Source organism: Periplaneta americana, chromosome 4 (genome assembly GCF_040183065.1).
Source record: "Periplaneta americana isolate PAMFEO1 chromosome 4, P.americana_PAMFEO1_priV1, whole genome shotgun sequence".
In the NCBI taxonomy this organism is placed as follows: Eukaryota; Metazoa; Arthropoda; class Insecta; order Blattodea; family Blattidae; genus Periplaneta; species Periplaneta americana.
Window position 1 is genome coordinate 163,088,031 of NC_091120.1, and position 23,124 is coordinate 163,111,154.

At 35.5% G+C, this 23,124-nt stretch overlaps 2 protein-coding genes across 3 annotated transcripts in view; both read left to right on the top strand.

Annotated features, from left to right (window-relative positions):
• LOC138698379 (glutamate receptor ionotropic, kainate 2-like) overlaps positions 1 to 23,124 on the top strand; it is a 1,224,444-nt gene that overhangs the window by 663,278 nt on the left and 538,042 nt on the right. The gene's annotated exons all lie outside the window — the stretch shown is intronic.
• On the top strand, positions 1,838 to 9,994 carry LOC138698380 (zwei Ig domain protein zig-8-like). The gene has a single exon (XM_069824252.1). It carries the CDS (start codon positions 8,862 to 8,864, stop codon positions 9,660 to 9,662), a length of 801 nt encoding a protein of 266 aa, XP_069680353.1. The 5' UTR covers positions 1,838 to 8,861; the 3' UTR covers positions 9,663 to 9,994.

The window sequence follows — 23,124 nt, forward strand, 5'->3', positions numbered from 1 at the left end:
CTTATTTTAAATTCCAATTTATGTTTCTAAAAATACTTTAATTGTGAAATAATCCATACCTTGTTATTGTAGAGCACCCTCAATTATCAATCTACTCGCTAATGTAATGTGGAATTTTGTTTCCAATAAACAGTTTCATCATTGCTGAAATTTTTCGATCAATACCTATAACGTTTTTTGAAGAAAATCTACATAGCAACAATTTTCACTCAAGAATTCAAGAAATGATTCACGTTACACTGTCTTGCTCAAGATCACCCTAAAAAACTAGGGAGGATGTACATAAATGTCGGAAATTCCACAATATATCCATCCATCAAATAAAAACAGAATTGAAGGGTTCAGAACAATAGTGGGCCAAGCGCCATTTACTAAAACCGTAGAAAACAAGGGTTAAAATGAAGTTATTACCATAATTCAATGGAAACATATAGCAAGTAATATAAAGTAAACACTTTAAAACTAAATGATATGTCAATCTTCATTAAACTATGGTATTCACTTAATTTTAACTCTTGCTTTCTCCGTTTTTAATAAATGACGCTTGGCCCATTATGGCTGTCAACCCTTCAATTACAAGTGTTGATATCAGAATTACAAGTGTTGCTATGTGAAAAGGAATTCATTATTTTTTAACAGCTCTCACCATTCTAATTCCCTTAACTATAACATACTCAAGCACATAGTAACAGCATAAACCTTGGTATGAATTGGTATTATGTCATTAATATGAACGCACTCGGGAGGAAATTAAACGCAGAATAGGCTAAATATGGGAAATGCGTGTTATTATTCGGTTGAGAAGCTTTTGTCATCTAGTCTGCTGTCAAAAAATCTGAAAGTTAGAATTTATAAAACAGTTGTATTACCGGTTATTCTTTATGGCTGTGAAACTTGGACTCTCACAGAGATTAAGAGTGTTTGAGAATAAGGTGCTTAGGAAAATATTTGGGGCTAAAAGGGATGAAGTTACAGGAGAATGGAGAAAGTTACACAATGAAGAACTGCATGCATTGTATTCCTCACCTGACATAATTAGGAATATTAAATCCAGACGTTTGAGATGGGCAGGGCATATAGCATGTATGGGTGAATCCAGAAATGCATATAGAGTGTTAGTTGGGAGGCGGAGAAAAAAAGACTTTTGGGGAGGCTGAGACGTAGATGGGAGGATAATATAAAAATGGATTTGAGGGAGGTGGAATATGATGATAGAGACTGGATTAATCTTGCACAGGATAGAGACCGATGGCGGGCTTATGTGAGGGCGGCAGTGAATCTCCGGGTTCCTTAAAAGCCATTTGTAAGTAAGTAAGTAAGTATAGCACGCGGGATTAAAGAGATTTTACGCATTCCTGGAAGTTATCACCTTGGACTTTTCCACTCGCGGATTAAATCTAATTTTACCCTCTTATACTATAAATTACTATAACATAATGATTTTTTATTCGATTTTGATATTTAGCAACATTAGTTTTATTATCACTTTAGTTGCTAGTGTATTGTAGAATTTTGTTTCTAATAATCTGTTTCATAATTGCAGAAAATTTTCAGTTAATATCTCTGATAATTTTTGAAGAAACTATACATACAATTTTCACTTTAAAATTCAAGAAACGATTCACATTACACTGTCTTGCTCAAGATCACCCTCAAAAACTAGAAAGGATGTACATAAATGTCGGAAATTCCACAATCGCCAGATCCAATCTATCAGATAAAAACAGAATTACAAGTTTTGCTAATAAGAAAAGGAACTAATTATTTTCTTAGCAGCTCTTACCATTCTAGTCTCTTAACTATAACATACTCAAGCACATAGTAACAGTATAAACCTTGATATGAATTGGTATTATATCATTAATATGAACGCAGAAGCACGAAGCGTAAAAGATAACAAAAACAATTTCTGGATTATATAACCAGAGAACAAGCGTAATAAAGCTTTTGCGGAAATGAGTTAGTCGAGCTATGGAGCGCTTGTGGGGCACCATTATCATATATCTGTGCATCACCAGAAGCTTCGAATCACGAATAGAAACTCCTAAATTCGCCAATACGAACTCACAAGTTTCATCAGTACCAAAAGGCAATATTGCGGTCTTGTCTTGTAAGGTAGAGAACTTAGGTGACAAATTAATAATATGGATTCGTAATAGGGACAAACATATTTTATCAGTTGGTAGACAAGTCCACACTAGCGACCAGCGCGTGGTTGTGTCCCATCTTGCAGATTCTAATGAGTGGATCTTGAAGATCAGATATGTCCAGGCTGGGGACTCAGGAATTTATGAGTGCAAAGTTACAACTGATCCACCTATTAGCGAATACTTCCAACTGAAGGTACTAGAACCCACCACACGGATTTTAGAGGGTGCAGAAGTCTATGTAAAGGTTGGAAGTGAGGTGAAATTAACATGTTCAGTGGGATCTGTGCCAGAGACTGTGCCCAATATCTTCTGGTACAAGGATAATAGAATTATTAACTTCAGTGTTGATAGGAAGTTCAGTGTCGTCGCAGAGAAATTTGGAAGAACAAGTCAACTACTAATTTCTCGTGTGGATTCTCGGGACTCCGGAAACTATACGTGTGCACCGTCAGGATCTGAACCAGCGACTGTTAGACTTAATGTACTATCAGATACTCAAACACCGGAGTTCTTGGGTAGAAGTGGGTATCCCGTATCTGGTGGAAGTTTGAGTGTCAATTTGTTTCTGATGTTGTTTTCCTTTTATTTTGCATTTACGATATAAATTGTAGGTAATCTGTGAGTAACTGGGTCATCTAAGTGATTATAAAAATTTGCAAGTGAGTTTAGTGTAACAGATTTCAAGCTTAATCAAAGCAATTACTACTTAGTGAAAGAAACCTGAAAATATTCCTATATCTACACGTCACAGGTAACAAAGTTTCTATGAAAAGAAATGACTTAATACTAGACCTGAGAAATATATTCCGTTATACTACCAGTACGCTTCGTGCGCCTATAACTTTGAGTGTCGACTTAGCTTGTCGTAGAAGTGACTATGGTTCGATTACTGAAAATTTATATGCGATTCGTAGTGATCAGAGCTACTATGATACAGAATGGTTATGGGGCTTTCTTTATATTCAGTCCGCCACTGCTCCGTTAGCGTCATCGTCATTTGCTATTAATACTCTTTTACAAAATCAACAAATTTCCCGTTCATCAAAAGTACATCTAATCAAATGAAATAATCTAAATTAATGAATTATAGAATCCAATCTAAATGTATGAAACACATAGCTCTAAAATGTTTTTAGATTACAAAAAGGCTTTTGATAAAGTAAATAGAATTTTTTGTTAAAAATTTTGCATGAATATAAAATTCCTAATCAGCTACTTTGCGCATTAATGGATATATAAAATGAAAACATTATAGCAATAAAGACTGGGTAAAGATGGTAGTTAGAGTGATAAATATTAGTTGTAGATTCCGCATCATTTCACTGCATGCTCATGACTAGGCCTGAGAAATATATGCCGTTATACTACCAGCGCGCTTCGTGGGCCTCTAACTTTGAGTACGTCTCAGAGTTGGGGTGAGTTAACGCAGAGTCTTTCGTTGGTTTGAATTCATGCTTATCATCACGGCAAGTTAGTCCTCAGCATTTGGGTGGTTAAAAGCCACTCCTTTGACTTCGAAGCACAACTATCTGCTAAAGAAAAATTTAGAGACATCATTTTCTTTGTTAAAGAAAAATTGTACTATTTTAAAGATATTTTTATTTCTGTCTGTAGAAAATACACCTTATATAAACATTGATAAGTATCAGCTTTATTATTTCACTATGTTAATATGATGGTGTATTACGTTTTTGTATTACATAATTTTTCATTTCATATATTGTTGCAGTGAATAACAAACCACATTTTCAAATTTTCAAAGGAGAATGATTGTCGCTAGAAAACACAGCCTTATATCTAGAGAAACTTCGTTCCACCTCTGCAGAAACAATGGGGGAATATTTGAAATATTTTACACAAGCATTATTTATCTCAATATCTGTATCATTATTACAAATTTCCTCATTTGAAATTAAGTCACAAATTTCGTCCTCGGCATCTTGCTGTTATTCTTCTTTACAGACGTTGAATGTTGCTTGTTACGAATAGCAGTATTCGGTCGTAATGTAACCGATCATCTGAAGTTCACTGCTGAACGAAACACGCTGAAATCCCCCACCCCAACGCAATTACGTACCGGACCTGAAGTCATAGGCGCATGAAGTGCAATGTAACGGCGTACAATTCTTTCTTAGCCCTACTTATTAATATATATGCAGAACGTTTTAGCATAGAACTACGTCTTTCTTATCTCTAGGAATGGAGCAGAGAATTTGGGAATTGACTGGCATTTAAGTATGCAATATGCCATGTTCTCCTTGTTTCTTGTATTCCCCTTATTCTTCTTGTATTCATCTCGTTTTCCTTTTCTTCCCTTTTTCCTCCTTGCATATCCTTTGTTCTCTTTGCCTTCCCCATTTTCTCGTTGTCTTTATCTTATTCTCCTAGTCTTCCATATCTTTTCTCTTTGTCTTTCCCCTGTTCTACTTGTATTTACTTTGTTCTGTCCTCCTTGTCTTGCCTTTGTTCTCCTTATATTCCCATTGTTCTCTTTGTCTTCCGCTTGTTCTTGTCTTCCCTTGTTCTCCTAGTCTTCCACTTGTTCGCCTATTTATTCTCTTTCTATGCGTAAGAGCTGTCCGATTTCCCCACTAAAAACGCGAGCTACGACCAGCTATAATGCCGATAAGATAGGCTATACAGTGGAACTCCACAAATAGACACTCACTCTCGTATACTTCACGATACAAGGTAAGTCAACGCATCCTGTCCCGTGCTGCACAGGGCTAACCAGTTGAACCAGTGCAGTAGTGTGCAGATACTCGTACACGTTGGCAGCAACGTATAGTGTTGGAACGGTTTAAAAAAAGGTGAATCAATCAGAGTTATACCTCAAGAATTTGACATTCCAGTCAGAACAGTGCATAGGATAAAACAAAATTTATCTAATTGCGAGACATTCTGCAGTGATTATAAGAAGCTTTGTTATTATCAGTTGATTGTAGGATGGAAACACAGCTTATTTTGTGTATTTCCTAAATTTAATCAATAGGGATGATTTATGTTCTCTCTTGAAGGTATACACCATTTTAAAATAATTTAAGTCACAAACACAACTATTACAAGAAATGCTCAATAAATTTTTGTAGCTTTATTCTCTTCGGCTCTAATCAACAATAACAAAAATGCAGGTTACCAGGCGACGATAGAAAAGATGCGAAAACAAATGAATGTGGTGTATAAACAATTGAATGCTCTTTCATATTCAAGTATAAAAATATAGGGGTACCATTTGAAATTTCAAAGTGGGAGTGGCTGGGAGTGGGAGGTGAAATCTAAAATGCAATTAAGCCTTGTTTAAGACTTCAACTTTGATATCTAAATTTACGTGTTTTTTTTCGGTTTAAATTGAATTCAATTAATTAACTAGTTATGTAGAGTGGGAGGTTTTGAAATGAAAGCCCCGTATGTAGATATATTTAGAGAGTTTTTTCTCTAGAAGTTTGTTTTATGTTTCAGATGTATCACGTATATATTATTCTTAATCACGGATTTGTTTTGTTATATATTTTGCATATACTACAATATATTATTTAAAATTATATACGTTAATTATTTATGTTTCGGTCCGCACGCCATAAAAAACAAGGGAAAATAGTGTAAATAGCAATCGGTGTTTGTCAAAGTGCCAGTGTCAGTATAATGTGTGTAATACAAGAAACAAAAATGAACAAAGAACAGTCCTGAGACTAGTTAAAGTCTAACAGGGTTATTAACCATGTCACAAAAGTAGTATACACGACAAGCTCGCCTGGATTGGCTCACCAAGCGAGTACACTTGAGCCATCCCTGTCGAGGGGGTTCTGACCCCATCACAGGAGGCTTGTGCCCAACATGGGACATCATGGCTAACAGTCATTCATTCATTCACAGCCCTTATGCTTACCAATGTCCGCAGTACTCCGTAGAAAGACAGCGTTCGTAGCTCGTCTCGCTCACGGACCATTGCTGTGTCTATTTGTGGAGTTCCACTATATGTGATGCTCACTGTAATTCTAGTGCTCTATTTTTCTGAATATATCTATAATTTTAATAAGTATAACATGCCGCTTTTCGAATTTAATTTATTTTTTAGACATACATATAACAAATCGTATTTCCAATCTAAATATAACCACCGTGTAATTTTTCGAATCCAATTACAGCCTGTTATTATCTTAATGCTTCTGTCCCGACCTCTTCTCCCGTTCACCATTCCTTCCAGCGCATCCTTCAGTAGGCAGTTTCTTCTCAGCCAGTGACCCAACCAATTCCTTTTCCTCTTCCTGGTCAGTTTCAGCATCACTCTTTCCAACACAGCTTCATTTCTTCTTCCGGATTTAATGTTTCTAGTTATGTTAGATGAAGAATACAATGTGTGCAGTTCTGCGTTGTGTAACTTTCTCCTTTCTATTGTAACTTCATCCCTCTTAGCCCCAAATATTTTTAAACGTCTTATTCTTGAACAACCTTAACCTCTGTTCCTCTCTCAAAGTGGGAATAACAGGTAATATAACTGTTTTATAAATTTTAACTTTCAGATATACGAATCTAACTATAAACCGTAAATTTTGAGACCATCTATTACCTACTGCGTGTTCAGTTCAAAGTATGTCATGACTCGCTGTATGCCGTCATGTGGCTAGTCGATGAGCCTAGAGAATTCAGTCTTCCTACACTTCCGCAGAGGCGTATTACCTATGTGCCAGAAAAGTTGCCTAGCGAGTACGGCGTTCATTCTGAAGAGTACTTACCGATACGAACGGTAACGCCTGTAGTGGCAGGAATGTGAACTGTTTGGAAACACGTACTGAGGTGAGTTTTTTTCTTACTGTCGGGATATGGGGAAAGAGTTGAGACGATTTCTTACGTATTTGTTGACATTAACTTCGACGGTCAACATGGACACGGAGTATTTGATTTGTATTGTGGAATGTTGCCGTACGCAACCGATGATAACAAATACCCTGCGTACGACTTGCCAGCGCAAAACACAGTTCGAAAGAGGTTATGGTAGCACACAGACTTTACAGACTGCCATCTGTTGCTACGACGTTCAAGTTATAACATACACTTTCTCAAGTTCAGATTGAACGCCTTGATTAATAGGCAACTTCTCTGACACAAAAGCTGAAACTCGCTTCAAATAGCTGACTCACAACAGTGACGTCATGACACGCTTTGAAATGAACACCCAGTATAATTATAGGAATCCGACTATAAATTGTAAATTTTGAGACCAACTATTACGTGTAATTTTACGAATCGAACTGTAACTTGTAAATTTTGTAAATCTAAGTCTAACCTAAAATTTTACGGAACTAGCTTTGCAATATCTAACTTTACAAAAATTTTCTATGTCCATCATTCTTTCAATTCATTCATGCCTTCCTTTAATATCTTTTTTTCCTTCAGTTTTTCTGTAAATAAAGTTTTCTGATCCCTCTGTAGGTAGAAACTCTCCTATTTTTTCTAAACTTTACACAGGTACATTTTGTCTTCCTGTTAACAATAGACCTAATGATTCGTACTAAGTGTCAATTTTTCAAAGTTCATTTCACTCAATCTAGGGGAGTAACATTCATATGAGAATACGGTATCATACTAAATTGTCTTGGCCGTAGCTCACAAGCAAACATTCTGATGGGGGCAGATAAAATAGTTAATTTTTTTTTCCACCATGTTAATAATGTCAAAGGAAGTGCTTATACAAATTTTGGCCACTCAACCGCAATTACGAGGCCGTCCAGAAAGTGATTTTCCCTGGGGCAGTTTACAGGAGAAAGCACAATTGCATGGAAAGATTTATTGAAATAGATACAACAATTGTTGCGCTATTTGTCAACATACTCCCACTGAAATTAAGACATTTGTCATACCCTGGGATCAATTTTTGTATCCTTATGTCGTAAAAGTCAGCCGCCTGGGATTGGAACCAGCGTTTGACAGCCGTCTGCGCCTCCCTGTCGATCCCAAAATAATATGACAAATGTCTCAATTTCGTTGGGGAATATGTTGAAAAATAGCTCAACAATTGCTGTGTTCCAATAATTGTTTCCAATGAAATCGTTGTCTTTCTGTTAACGGCCCTGGCGACCTTATTTTTTTAAGGCCATCGTAATTGCGGTCGAGTGGCCAAAATTTGTATAAGAACTTCTTTTGACATTATTAACATGGTGAAAGAAAAAAAAATAACATTTTTATCTGTCCCCATCACAATGTTTGCTTTTCAGTTGTAAGTGACTCATTCGTGCTCCAAAAGACGGTGTTGTAGGTATCTCAACATGCATTTCGCAGTGTGTTTTCATCAATATCTCAGAAAGTTGTTTTTGGCACTTAGCACATTTAGAATGTTAGGTCCTCAATAATTGTGAGTGACCACAAACTTCTCAAACCTTTCCGTAAGCTATGAGTTCTGAAATCTACCTGTAAACGGTATTCTTAAACCTTACTCTTCCCGTTATTATTTGCCTTCAGCTACAACTGTCCATAAATTAATTACACGAAAAACGTTAGTCTTTTCGCACACATACGAGTAGTTTTTTTATACGGATACCAGGAATAAACAAACTGTTTAAAGTAAATGTTATGCCATTTTCTTGTACATTTAACGTCGACCTTAATCTTTGGATAGGGTCAACAAAGTAATTTTTTGTGCGTCTGTTGACATCACTTCCGTTGGAGCCTTCGGGAACGCAGCCGCGTTTTCCAGCTCCCATTAGTAAAGCAACCATGAATCAGCAGTGTTGTGTCGCGCTCATTTCTGTATATATTATCTGGGGTAGCTTCCACTCGGCAGGGGTCGTAGGGCAAAATAATTCCTCAGATTCTGAATTTGTGAATTCCTCGGAGTACACAATTGTGAACGTAACCAAGGGGCGAGCTGTTAACTTGACTTGCAGCGTGCAGAAACTGTCTTACAAATCCTTGCAATGGATTCGTATGTCAGACAATCATACACTAACTATAGGAGACTTCAGGTACATAACAGACCCAAGATTTAAGTCATCTTACAACCGAGACGAAGAAAAGTGGTACTTGCTAATTCGACAGCCGAAAGTAACAGATTCTGGACTATATATGTGTCAACTCCAACCAGATTTATCTAATAGCCAGTATGTGCTGCTGAATGTCATCGAACCCAGGACATCTGTGGTGGAAGCCCCGGTGATTTCTGTCCCTGTTGGAAGTCCCGTCAACCTGACTTGCCTTGTTGTGGGTGACAGTCGACCGCCGGGACATCTAGATTGGTTCAAAGGAACTAAAGCCGTAGACTATGACGATCCCAGGATTCGTAGTCACGTGGCGGACACGTGTGATGGAGAGAGTCAGTTGAGCATAGCTGAAGTGAGGTTCGAAGACGCAGGAATCTACACGTGTGCCCCCTCCAACTCAGCGGCGGCCAGTGTTTTGGTGGTTGTGAAACAGCAGGAAGTGTGGCTCTATTCGTCATCTGGAGGGAGGCAGTCAGGTTATGTTGTTGGTGTTCTGGTAACTGTGGTGGTGGTGTGCCTGTGTTGTAGTGAAAAATAGACGAGTGCACGCAGCTCTATGATGAAGGATGATTAAACATCGATCAATTTCATACCATATACTATATAGAACCAATTTTATTCAAATTCCTCTTCTTAATTTCCTATTTTTTCTCCGTTTTCCCTACCAGAAAAAAATTGACCCTCTAATAAAAATATATTTCCTCATATTTTAAATTATTATTCCCAGGGGCAGGTATTTATGGAGATTAATTTTATTATTTGTGTTTTTCAATATTGGTGTCAGCGAAGATTTTTGGAGATTGATTTGTACTCTTGATAGACATTAGGCCTAATGGAAATTTTGGAAAATATAATTATTTTGGAACTGGATTATTAACTCAGTATGAATATTACTTTCCAAATAATTAACATTAAAGGTTCGTTGGATTCTAGTAAAGGTACGGTATGGTCAATAGACAATATTTGATGCAGTGAGATTATTTAACATTCATAAAAAACGAAAAAACTTGCAATCCTCAAACTAACACTTTCAAATTATTAGTGAAATGTTGAATTCTCCGTCTTTTTAGTTCACCAATCAATCAATCAATCATGATTATTTGTCAGAATTACAATAATAATTTAATTATTTATTTATTTAATCTGGCAGAGCTAAGGCCAGTAGGCCTTCTCTTCCGCCCAGCCAGACTCTAATTCTAATTAAATACATTTGCTTACATAGTTATTACATTAATATCTAGATCAAAAAACAACATGAAAGTAAATAATAAAAACTGGATAACTAATGTTAGTGTGACAATAATAAATATTGGTAAGAAATAGTTATAATAATAATAATAATAATAATAATAGTAATAGTAATAATAATAATAATAATAATAATTAGATAATTTAGATATTTATCTGTGATATATATAATCATTAAACATTGAGAAACCTGAAACAGCTATTATTGTTAACAAGAATTGTTAGAAAAATATCTCGTTAGCCTATTCTTAAATTGGTTTGATGTCTGACAGTCCCTGACATTACTCGGTAGGGAATTCCAAAGTCGAGGAACAGCCACAGTGAAAGAAGATGAATATGAGGACGTTCGGTGGGAGGGAATGGATAATATTGAGGAGTGTTGTGATCGTGTGTCTAGGTTATGATGGGTGGATAAATTTTGAAAACGAGACGCAAGATAGACAGGAGTGGAGAAATGCACTATGTGAAAGAGAAGGGAAAGACAGTGGATTTTCCTACGATCTTCTAGACGGAGCCAGGACAACATTTCGAGGGATGGTGTTACATGATCAGCCCGGCGAATATTGCAGACGAAACGGACACACATATTATGAACACGTTGTAGTCTCTGCGCCGAAGTAACGCTTAGGTCAGTAAGCAGAATATCACAGTAATCGAAGTGGGGCATCACGAGTGTTTGCACTAACATTTGTTTCGTGGAAAAGGGTAGAAAATTCTTCAATCGTCTAAACGAGTGGATTAATGAGAATACTTTTTTGCAGGTTTCTGCAACTTGAATGTTCCAATTTTAGCTTTTATCCATATAAATACCTAGATTCTTTACTGATTCACTGAACGGAATTTCGGTGCCGTGTATTTTAATAGGGAAATTGTAAACAATGATCAATAAAAACAAACAGATTTAAAATCCCAAGTTCATATGGCTGTCAAAAAATTCAATACTTACTTTCTTACAAATGGCTTTTAAGGAACCCGAAAGTTCATTGCCGCCCTCACATAAGCCCGCCATCGGTCCCTATCCTGTGCAAGATTAATTCAGTCTCCATCATCATATCCCACCTCCCTCATATCCATTTTAATATTATCCTCCCATCTACGTCTCGAACTCCCCAAAGGTATTTTTCCCTCCGGCCTCCCAACTAACACTCTATATGCATTTCTGGATTCGCCCATACGTGCTACATGCCCTGTCCATTTCAAACGTCTGGATTTAATGTCCCTAATTGTGTCAGATGAAGAATATAATGCTTAGAGTTCTGCGTTGTGTAACTTTCTCCATTCTCCTGTAACTTCATCCCTCTTAGCCCTAAATATTTTCCTAAGAACCTTATTCTGAAACACCCTTAATCTCTGTTCCTCTCTCAGAGTGAGAGTCCAAGTTTCACAACCATACAGAACAACCGGTAATATAACTGTTTTATAAATTCTAACTTTCAGATTTTTAGACAGTAGACTAGATGACAAAAGCTTCTCAACCGAATAATAACACGCATTTCCCATATTTATTCTGCGTTTCATTTTCTCCCGAGTGTCATTTATATTTGTTACTTTTGCTCCAAGATATTTGAAATTTTTCACCTCTTCGAAGGATAAATCTCCAGTTTTTATATTTCCATTTCGTACAATATTCCCCTCACGAGACATAATCATATACTTTGCCTTTTCGGGGTTTACTTCCAAACCGACCGCTTTACTTATTTCAAGTAAAATTTTCGTGTTTTCCCTAATCGTTTGTGGATTTTCTCCTAACATATTCACGTCATCCGCGTAGACAAGAAGCTGATGTAACCCGTTCAATTCCAAACCCTGTCTGTTATCCTGAACTTTCCTAATGGCATATTCTAAAGCGAAGTTAAAAAGTAAAGGTGATAGTGCATCTCCTTGCAAAAATTCTTACTATGATAAAAAAGATTATCTAAAAGCCATTTTTTTAAACAACTTGAAATCTAAATAAGCTAACTGAGTGCGCATTGTTAGGCAATCTTTTAAACATATCTAAAGAAATAACATTGAACCATTTCTTGGTCTTTGTCAACCTGACGGTAGGTGTTGCAATATAATGATTATTTCTAGTACAATATTTGTGAAGCTGGGATTGAGTAGCATGACTATTTAAATTAATCTTGTTGTGGACTAAAACAGTCATAAATATATTGATTAATTACAGTAAGAATATCGCATTACGAAATAAAGGTCGACAATGAGCATTAAAAGATGAATTAGTAATAATACGTAATGCTTTTTTCTGCAAGAACACCTGGAATATCATGTAATATAGCCTACTTGGATATATAACAAATTCAAGTCAAAAAAAATCCGAGAAAAGAAACTCAGAATATGAAATTCGCTATAAAACGATGCAATAATAATAATTCGCGAATGTGTTCACATTTCGCTATTAGAACTCTGTTTCGCGATTTGTCGCGATTGTTTTATCCGCATATTATTAATCAGAATCACTTAATTCGTAAAAATTAATAAAAATCTATTGTGTATTTATTATATATATAATTAATATATTTAGGCTAATTAATAATGATGAAATATACAGGAATCATTTTGAAAGGTACAAATCTTGAAAGTACAATGTTGACAAACAAACAAATGCTAGAGAGGTGATAAAAACAAATAAATGCTAGGGAGGTGATAAAAATTACAGGATAAGCAGCCATGATTGGTTGAAACACGTCGTTCTATACCGTTTTACTGGTCAAAAGTAGTATGATGTAGTAAAAGTGTAATAGCCAACATAATCATCATAAAAATAATATTTCGAAAAATAATTAATGCTCAATTTGAAAGTTTAGTGGAGTAACGGCTAGCGCGTCTTACCGCGAAATCAGGTGACCCGGGTTCGAATCCCGGTTGGAGCAATTTACCTGATTGAAGTTTCTTCCGGGGTTTTTCCTCAATCCAAAATGAGCAAGTACTGGGTGACTATTGTGCTGGAACCCGGATTTATTACACCTATATTATCACCTTCATTTCATTCAAACGCCAAATAACCTGAGATGCTGATACAGCGTCGTAAAATAACCCACTAAAAATTCTCTCATTTCGTTATATCAATCTACGGAAGCAATTCCACATGCTACTTTATTACAAGAAAAGTTTCACCACGTGCTCTCAATCATATATGAAAACTAGAAATACAAGGTGAGCCAATCAAATAGATAGATTTGATCTGAGTACACTGTTCATATGGAGAGGGTGAGAATGAATATAACCGTCTATTCTCTACCTACTTACTTTACAATTTATGACTCCTTAGCGTGGCTAACGAGAAATAGAAGCTTCGACACGAATCGGAGTCACGTGATCACGGTCCAGTCATGGCCATCTTGATAATCGCCTAATATAAATACACTAGTGGCTTGTGCAGCAAATGCTGCAAACTAAGTTCATTAGACGTTGAAATAAACATTTTTCAGATTTATTTTCAAAGAAGAATACCAGACATTCTGAAAGTTATTTCCTTCCATAATAATGAAAGATACTCTCTCTCGAGCCAATACTGAAGAGAACCACGCATAAAAACATCTACACCACACCGCCATTAAATATATGAAAAAGACGCAACCCCACTTGATTAATAACTATAAAAATATTTGATTTTTAATAATATTATTATCTTACGTAAGTTTTATAGCTTTCAGTAACATATACTATATATACTATATAGCCGCCACTCAGTAAAATATAGAAATCAAAATCTACATCTACTTATATAACCCCAAAACGTTTCACATTCATATCATCAGTATAGCATTAATATGTATAATTAATGAAAAATAGTCACATCATGGCATTAAATACAATAATATTTCATTTATAATGGTAATAATGTCAACAAACCACCTCAAGTTTTTTAGTTTTTAATATCCAATACACAGCTGTACCCAGAAAATTACACACGACAGAATCGAACCTGTAAATTATTTTAATAAGTTAAGTTTTTAATAACCAATTTAATTTTTAGCTCTAAATATATCAGCATTATTGCAGATCATGACCTTCGTGTAATATTGTTTACTGTAGTGTGTGTTTTGTTTTATTCTGAAATGCAATTAGCTAGTTCTCAAAACTGACGGCAGATGGATTTTGGAAAATAGGAAAATGATGTAGGAGAATTGACATTTCACTGAAAACGACCTTTTTTCTGAAAAACTTTGAGTTCCAAGCTTCAAAATGAGGGGTCATTTATTAAAATCCGTTCAGCCGTTTTCCCGTAATTTCCATTACCAGTTCAAATTATATATGTAGATGTTCAAAGTTCTAAAAAACAAATGAATTGCTATATTAAACTCATGTTAATCGTGCATTTATATATAAACTAGTTCACTGTTGGCCATGTTATGACTAAGAATGTGACGTTGCGCCGTAGCCTGTTTTTCTCGTTAGTCACGCTCCTTAGGCGGTGACGTCACTATCCCCACGTTCCCTAGTAACCAAGTTGTTTGTCTCTACCATGTTTTGTTAAATGGTGCTCATCGTTACTGCAAACTGCAATTAGTTGATATCACTGGATGAGAACCTCTCCTTGTCCAAAAGGTAACGTTATGGTGCGCGGTTTCATCAACTGAAATAATCGGCCCATCCTTTTTTTTCTTTTTTGAGAATGAGGCCGGAAATGCAGTGTCTGTTAATTCAGTGAAATGTTGAAATGATACAGAACTTTTTTACACCACAACTCGCCCATTTTCCAGTGAATGAAAACGCACTGTTTCAACAGGACGGAGCAACAAGCCACACCGCAAGAATTTCGATGGATGCTGTGAATGCTTTGTTCCTGGGCCGCGTCATTTCTCGGAACGTCGATATCGCTTGGCCCCCTAGGTCACCTGATTTAACAGTATGTGATTTCTTCCAACGGGGACACCTCAAAACGGAGGTGTTTGGGGGCAATCCACCCAGAACAATTTCAGTCCTAAAACAACGTATACGAGAAGAGGTCGCTGCGATACCTGTCAATATACTGAGAGGGGTTATACAATAGTTCGTGGCCAGACTCGAAGAATGTGTGCGTTTCAATGGAGGTCACTTGGCTGACGTAATTTTTAAGAAATATCTTTTTTTCTTGTTGCATAGCTAATGGTTATTCACGTACTTGTCATTTCTACTCATTAAATTGATATAATAGTAACATTTCATTCTTTTTCTGCGCCTTGAAATCTTTTCGTTTGACTGACCCACCTTGTAGTTATTCTGAAACACTCTGTATAGGTGTGTCCCATTTTTATTGCTCCTTACTTACATACTGACTTTTAAGGAATCCGAAAGTTCACTGCCGCTCTCAATAAGCCCGCCATTACTACCTATCCTGAGCAAGATTTTTTGACAGCAGATTGGATGATAAAAGCTTCTCAACCGAATAATAACAGGCATTTCCCATATTTATTCTGCGTTTAATTTCCTCCCGAGTGTCATTTATATTTATTACTGTTGCTCCCATGTATTTGAATTTTGCCACCTCTTCAAAGGATAAATTTCCAACTTTTATATTGCCATTTCGTACAATATTCTGGTCACGAGACATAATCATATACTTTGTCTTTTCGGGATTTACTTTCAAACCTAGCTCTTTACTTGCTTCAAGTAAAATTCCCGCATTTTCCCTAATCGTTTGTAGATTTTCTCCTAACATATTCACGTCATCCGCATAGGCAAGCAGCTGATGTAACCTGTTCAATTCCAAACCCTCTCTGTTATTCTGAACTTTCCTAATGGCATACTCTAGAGCAGGGTTTCTCAAACTATAGTCCGCGAACCACCTGTGGTCCTCGATGTCTGTCCTTGTGGTTCTTAAAAAAAAACAGAAGAAAAAATAAAATTCAATCGAATTGCTTTTCACACTATAGCTGAAAATCTCAGAGTTTGTAAATTACACATGTGCAATCGCCTTTCACTTTTTCTCCCAGTACTGACATTTTATGAAATTTATTTAACCTAACCGTCTATCGCCTTCCCACTCTACTCTCAGCAACAAAAGAGGGATTTAAAGCACTATGAACGTAGTGTTTTTCGCCATCTTTTCCGTGCAAATCTGGCGCTGTGCCTGTTACTCAGCTAGGGATCACATGAATGCATAACAGGACTAAAGTACCGGACCTTTTCATGTATTTATGACTTTCTTAATAGTTTTGCTGACACCCATTCTGCACATTCAAATGGTCACGTACTGTACGTCGTACACCAATAATACAGACGTGGACAAATTATTAGCAAAATTGAAGATTTTTATTATATATTTTTACAAAATATGATTCTTCAATTTAGACTACAGTTGACATTTTTGTGTATTTCCAAATTATTACCAAAATTGAAGATTTGTATTGTATATTTTCAAAATTTAACTCCTCAATTTGGACTACATTTGATATTTTTGCATATTTACAAATTAGTAGCAAAACTGAAGGTTTTTATTGTATATTTTTAGAAAATTCGATTCTTCAATTTGGACCACAGTTGACATTTTGGATATTTCCAAATTATTAGCAAAACTGAAGATTTTTTTTTTAATATTTTTACAAAATTTGACTCTTCGATGCAGTTGACATTTTTGCTAATTTACAAATTATTAGGAAAATTGAAGATTTTTATTATATATTTTTACAAAACCTGACTCTTCAATTTAAACTACAGTTGACATTTTTGCATATTTCTGTCTTCTGTAATGAAGGAAATATGCAAAATTTTCAATTGTACTCTAAATTGAAAAGTCAAATTTTGTAAATAGGATTATCATAAAAAATCGTTAATTTTGTTAATAATTTGTCCACGTCTGTAGAACATGCAAAATTGCATCTTTACTTGTTGAAAATCGGGCATGTTTCTGCATTAATTTTCTTTTTATTTCTGTTTTTGCAAATAACGATATAAGAAATTTCCTTCTATTAACATTAACGTAATTAGTTAATACTAATATAAAATTAATTGAATTAAATTAATTTTAATTAATTATTTCTACATTAAAATGTAAGTACACTGGTATTAAAATATGCTACATAAATGATAAATTTGCTTTCGAAGGGAACAAGAGTAAGGTGGTCCGCGGAATGTTCTGACTTAAAAAAGTGGTTCCCACTTCAGAAAAAGTTTGAGAAACACTGCTCTAGAGCAAAGTTAAAACGTAAAGGTGATAGTGCATGTCCTTACTTTAGCCCACAGTGAATTGGAAACGCATCTGACAGGAACTGACCTATACGGACTCTGCTGTACGTTTCACTGAGACACATTTTAATTAATCGAACTAGTTTCTTGGGAATACCAAATTCAATAAGAATATCATATGTCTTTTTGAAATCTAAAAATAATATGCACTGTACCTCACACAAAATAATTCTTTCCGTAACCTCCAAATAAAAAATTGTTGCAAATAAAAATTAGGTACAATGGGGAATTAATACAATGACTTTTTGTTTCTTGTACCTTGTTTATCTAGCAACTTTTGCTTCTTTGTTTCGCATGTAAGTACATAAATAATATTGATACCTGGATAATATTGATTGTATATAGCAGTAATAGCTTTAGATACTTTATTCAGAAATGTACGTCGCCATTTCTATTTGTAACATACTGACGCCTATGTACCGCTACTTTACGATACCGGTTCTGAACTATAATAGGAGCTTAATAATACTACTATTACATAGTGCGACAAATTGAAAAAGAGATGAACGCTAAGAGGCGTGAACTTGTGTTGGCATCTACTAAAATTAGGCCTAATACGATCAATTTTAATACATTTGTCGTGAGTATCAAGAAGAGGTTAGTTGGTTCGTTACACGGTAATAATAAAATTCATAAATGCATCAGGCTCAATGTTACGGAGTTTCGCGTCAGAAAAAATAATAGCTTTGTGGTGTCCCAACCTCCATATTCACCGGACGTAACATCGTGGGACTTTTGTTCCCAAAATTAATTATACCACTGAAGGCTCATATTTTGATGACATGGACAACATTCAAAGGGGTGTAACGATAGCTCTGAATAGAATTCCAGACACGGCGTTCCTCCATTCCCGCCCATTGTCACATGCAACGTGTAGGTATGAGGATGAAACTATTTTGGGTAAACAATATTCCGATTGTTCGTACGTAAAATAGTTACTTTTCCCAGCTTCAGACTCATTTTTCATTTGCCGTACAATATAAAACTACTACTATTATTTCTTCTACTACTACCACAATTTTACTAATGCTAATTTATCTGACAGTGCTACGTGTTTTTATCTCTGATTGACGTTTGGCTGATATGTGGGTCATTTTCAAATAACTTACACATTTTACAATTTACAAAAATTGAAAACTTTTCTTAAGAAAGAATAGTAATATACGTTACAAGAGCGGTATGTTGACGTTTTCATGGTCGAGGAAAAGGTTGAAAAAGCGAAACGTAGTTGAGCTTTTTTAATTTCCGAGAACATGAAAACAAACATACCGCTCGTGTATCGTACATTATCTTGTGCGAAAATCGTTTATTACATACCTGAAAGAGGAATTTCTAATTAGTTGCAATGAAATCTCCGTGTTGGTTTCTGTTTAATGACTGCAACTTCGGAAAACCAAAATATCTTTCTTCAACATTGTTGCTATAAAATGTTTTCTGTGTTTACTATACTCCAGCAGGCCGTGATATACCCCTGTCTTTTTTTCCCCCAGTCTATAAATGCGAACTTAAAACAAACGGTAAGGTTATGTAATGATTTATTTTTCATTTTAATATTTTAACAATATTATTTATATAACATATTGCAGTAATAACATCCGCATCTGGAATCTTGTTGATTTTTTCACGGCTTCCTTAATGTTACTTGTATCAGGAATGCAATAAGTTTCGTGGAGTAGTAGACTTTACTTAATTTTTTCAAATATTTAAAACCAATAATTAACATTGCAATTTAGGTGAAATTGCAGTGGTAAGTTTCCAATTTATAATTATTACTATGTTAAACGTCTCTAAAAATAGTATGTTAAAAGCCTAAAGCAGTAAAATGAATGTCGCGCTTAAGCGGTAAGAAGAGGGAAATTGTTATGTGTGTTACGTTGGGAATACTGAATGTGGTATTTCACACTTACCGCGTATTGGTTCTGTGCGGAAAACAAGCAAATACGCACGATCTCGCACAAAGTTTTTTGTGTATTCACCTTACGTAACAATACCTAAACTCACGCTACTCAGGTTTGTCTCATTTCATAAATGTGTGTTCCTTTTCATCGGTGACAGCTTTTCTCTCAACTCTTGTTACCACATTTTAAATAGAGTAATTCAAAGGTAAGTCACATTTTGAAATAAATATAACATTTTTGCTTGAGGCAGAGACCTGAGTTTTACACTTTTTGTTAATGAGGTGTGAAGTGAGTTTACAAATCCTGTAACATCCGTGACGGAACTTTTTCTTTATTTTCTGCAATAATAACTTTTATTCAACAAACTTTTTCTTCGAAATATATAGATTTTTGCACATTTTTTAAAACTATTTTGACTAGTAACAGAGATGAGGGAGACTCGATGACAATATTAAAACCTGTAGATCATGAATAATCCTGGTTATTTATTAAACATTTTGAATAGGATAAGAAGAATAGACCTAAATGTTAAAGAATACATTAAAAATAAACAAAAAATAACATAACATTTTATATTTTAAGTGTTTGAAAAACAAAAGCGAAATGCTAGATAGAGGACACTGCATTTCTGTGTTATCAGTGGCAATTTTTTTAAAACTGATCTTGTATTAATATAGAAAACGGGAAATACAGTGTCTTAAAGTCAAATACTTGTGTATAAAAATTTAAGAGAAATTTAATTTTATGATTTAAGAAACAGCATAAGTCATTTTTTTTATTATTTTAGTTTGGGGACAACAAATACATAAGTTTTGCAAAAATGATCCATGCACATCTATTATTATCAGACAGTACATTTCACTTGGTGATATGTGACGGAGGAAGAACAATTGCCACTTTTTCTTTTCGTCAGTGTGATTCCACTTTCTTCTCTGTTCACCAACTAATATACGTGATAGTAGATTTGGCCATCCCTTGTACTAAGAAGAATATTTTTGCTCTTCCTGCTGACATTTCTGTACGATGTATGACGTAAGAGTGGAGTGTTTTCCTCAAATAGAGTGTTTTGTCATTCCAAGAAGCATCAACACCAAGTTAGGCTTCAGTTGACGTCCAACTCATTTCTTTTAAAATGGCGGAGTTTGGTATGAAATAGAAACCATGTGTTCTAGAGTGGTGAAAGGAAGTTGGGATGTACTCGTAGTTACTGGTTCCCACCGGATACAGCATCACTCATCTGACACACAAATAATGCTACATCGCGCAGAGCTACGTATTTTGCCGAAAAAAAAAAACATCGTAAAAGATTATGTTCAGTTTATCTATAATTATTGTCTGATTCAAAGAATCTTGATTCTACATTAATCCTGATGCTGATGATGATGATGATGATTATTATTATTATTGATGATGATGATGATGATGATGATGATGATGATGATGATGATGATATAACTTAATACTATAATCTATTTCATCTGTCGGCTCGGTAGCGTAGTTGGTATAGCGCTGACCTTGTATGCTCGAGGTTGCGGGTTCAATCCCGGCCCGATCAATGGAATTTAAGTGTGTTTAAATGCGTCGGGCTCATGTCAGTAGATTTACTGGCATGTAAAAGAACTCCTGCGGGACAAAATTCCCGCACACCGGCGACGCTGATGTAACCTCTGCAGTTGCGAGCGTCGTTAAATAAACCATAATTTAAAAATGTCTATTTCATCTCTTGAAGTAACAGAGTTTAGGATAATTTAAACGTCATACTAGTTGTTGTTTAGACAGGTTAGAACATCATAAGCTTCATTTCATTGCTTTTCATTTATTGTATTCCATAGATCTTACCTTGGCATTGAAGCTTTAAGATGTGGAACAAGTCAAAATTTTACACGATTACAATTTTTTGGCGAGATGAAGTGAGGTGATCACCCGGCCATAGACCACCCGGCATCCGCATCACGGCTGGAGAAAACCTCGGAAAAAACCAACCATGCAGTCTTACCAAACGGGAATCCAACCCAAGCCCGAGCGCAGCTCCGAATCAGCAGACCAGCGAGTCTGCCGACTGAGCTACGTTGGTGGTTCTACAAGAAATATACAGTAGGCTACATAGCAATCAGATTATTAAATTTACAAACCTAAAGAATTATTCATCAGTTGAGCTATAAAATATAATACATAGAAAGTAAGTCAATTCAATTTAAAAGCTTAAACAATTCAATCAGTTGAGATATGAGCCGTTCAGAGCAAAAGTGGTGTAAGTCAAAATTGGGTAATGAGTTTTAAAGTAAAAATTCTGTAAAATACAGCGCAAAGTAGCGATTAATATGTCCTTCGTGTTATCCATTGACTACTAATAGTTTGAATAAATTGAATATTAAATGCTACTTTGCGCTGTACTTTACAGAATGTTTACTTTAACCCTCATTACCCATTTTTGACTTACACCACTTCTGCTCTCAACGGCTCATATAAAAAAATTGATAATGCATATCACGCAAATGACTTCAAATTACAAACATAAACAATTCATCATTTTACCTATACAGATTACTATTCAGTTTACAGCATATAGAATTCATCAGTCAACCTATACAAAAATATACATCTTGATTACATAACTTTTCACACTGTATCACTTCGGAATATGTATGATAGGACTTTCTTGTGTTAAATTTTAACGTACCTTGTTTACATGTTTCGACCTATTTATGGGTCATCTTCAGAACTGGTCGTTGTTGGTCTTGGCGCATCTTGTTGTTTCCTGTGAGGGTGCAGAACACATCACAAATGCCAACCACACCTACAGAGACATCAACACAGACATGGAAATACTGCACATCCAACCAAAAAGCCAGAAACTCAACACACTAGAACAATATGAAATATACAGACACACAAAAACACACCCCAACGATATTCTCAACACACAACTCAATTTTAAAACACATACACTCTTTGACTCTACACTACGAACGCACCCTCACAGGAAACAACAAGAGGCGCCAAGACTAACATCGACCAGTTCTGAAGATGACCCATAAATAGGTCGAAACATGTAAACAAGGTACGTTAAAATTTAACACAAGAAAGTCTTACCATACATATTCCGAAAAAATATACAATACATAGTAAACAGTGATACCAATAACTAAATAAGGCATCGCTCATGAGGCAAATAAGCCAAGAGATAATGGGAAAGGGTAGCGACTTCCGATTCCTGTGTCATAGTTGTTATTGCAATTACTGTATATACAAGGTCCGGCAGAAACAATGTTAAACTATTTAAAGTTGGCAGCATTTCCTTGTGCTGAATAATAGAACATTGTTGTACACAACAATATGTGTCTAGTAATTAGTATCATTTAGTAATGATGGAACATTGGTTGGATGAACATCGGACTTTTTCCGTAGACGCATATTTTAAGAACACAAACGCATCTCTTTAGATGTCACTTTTCATATCAGAAGAAATTGGGACGTCCCAGCTCTTCAGACCAACCTAGTTGAGTTTATGCATTTAGGAGAAGTACATCAGTCGCCGACAAGACACCTCTTGGTCGTCCTAGAACCGCACGTAGTCCAGAAAACGTGGAGAGAGTGGAAATGGCGTTCAGCAGAGTCCGCGCCGGCCTGTTTGTCGGACAGAAGTGTTAGGCGTATCTTACAGTATGATTTACAATTCCATCC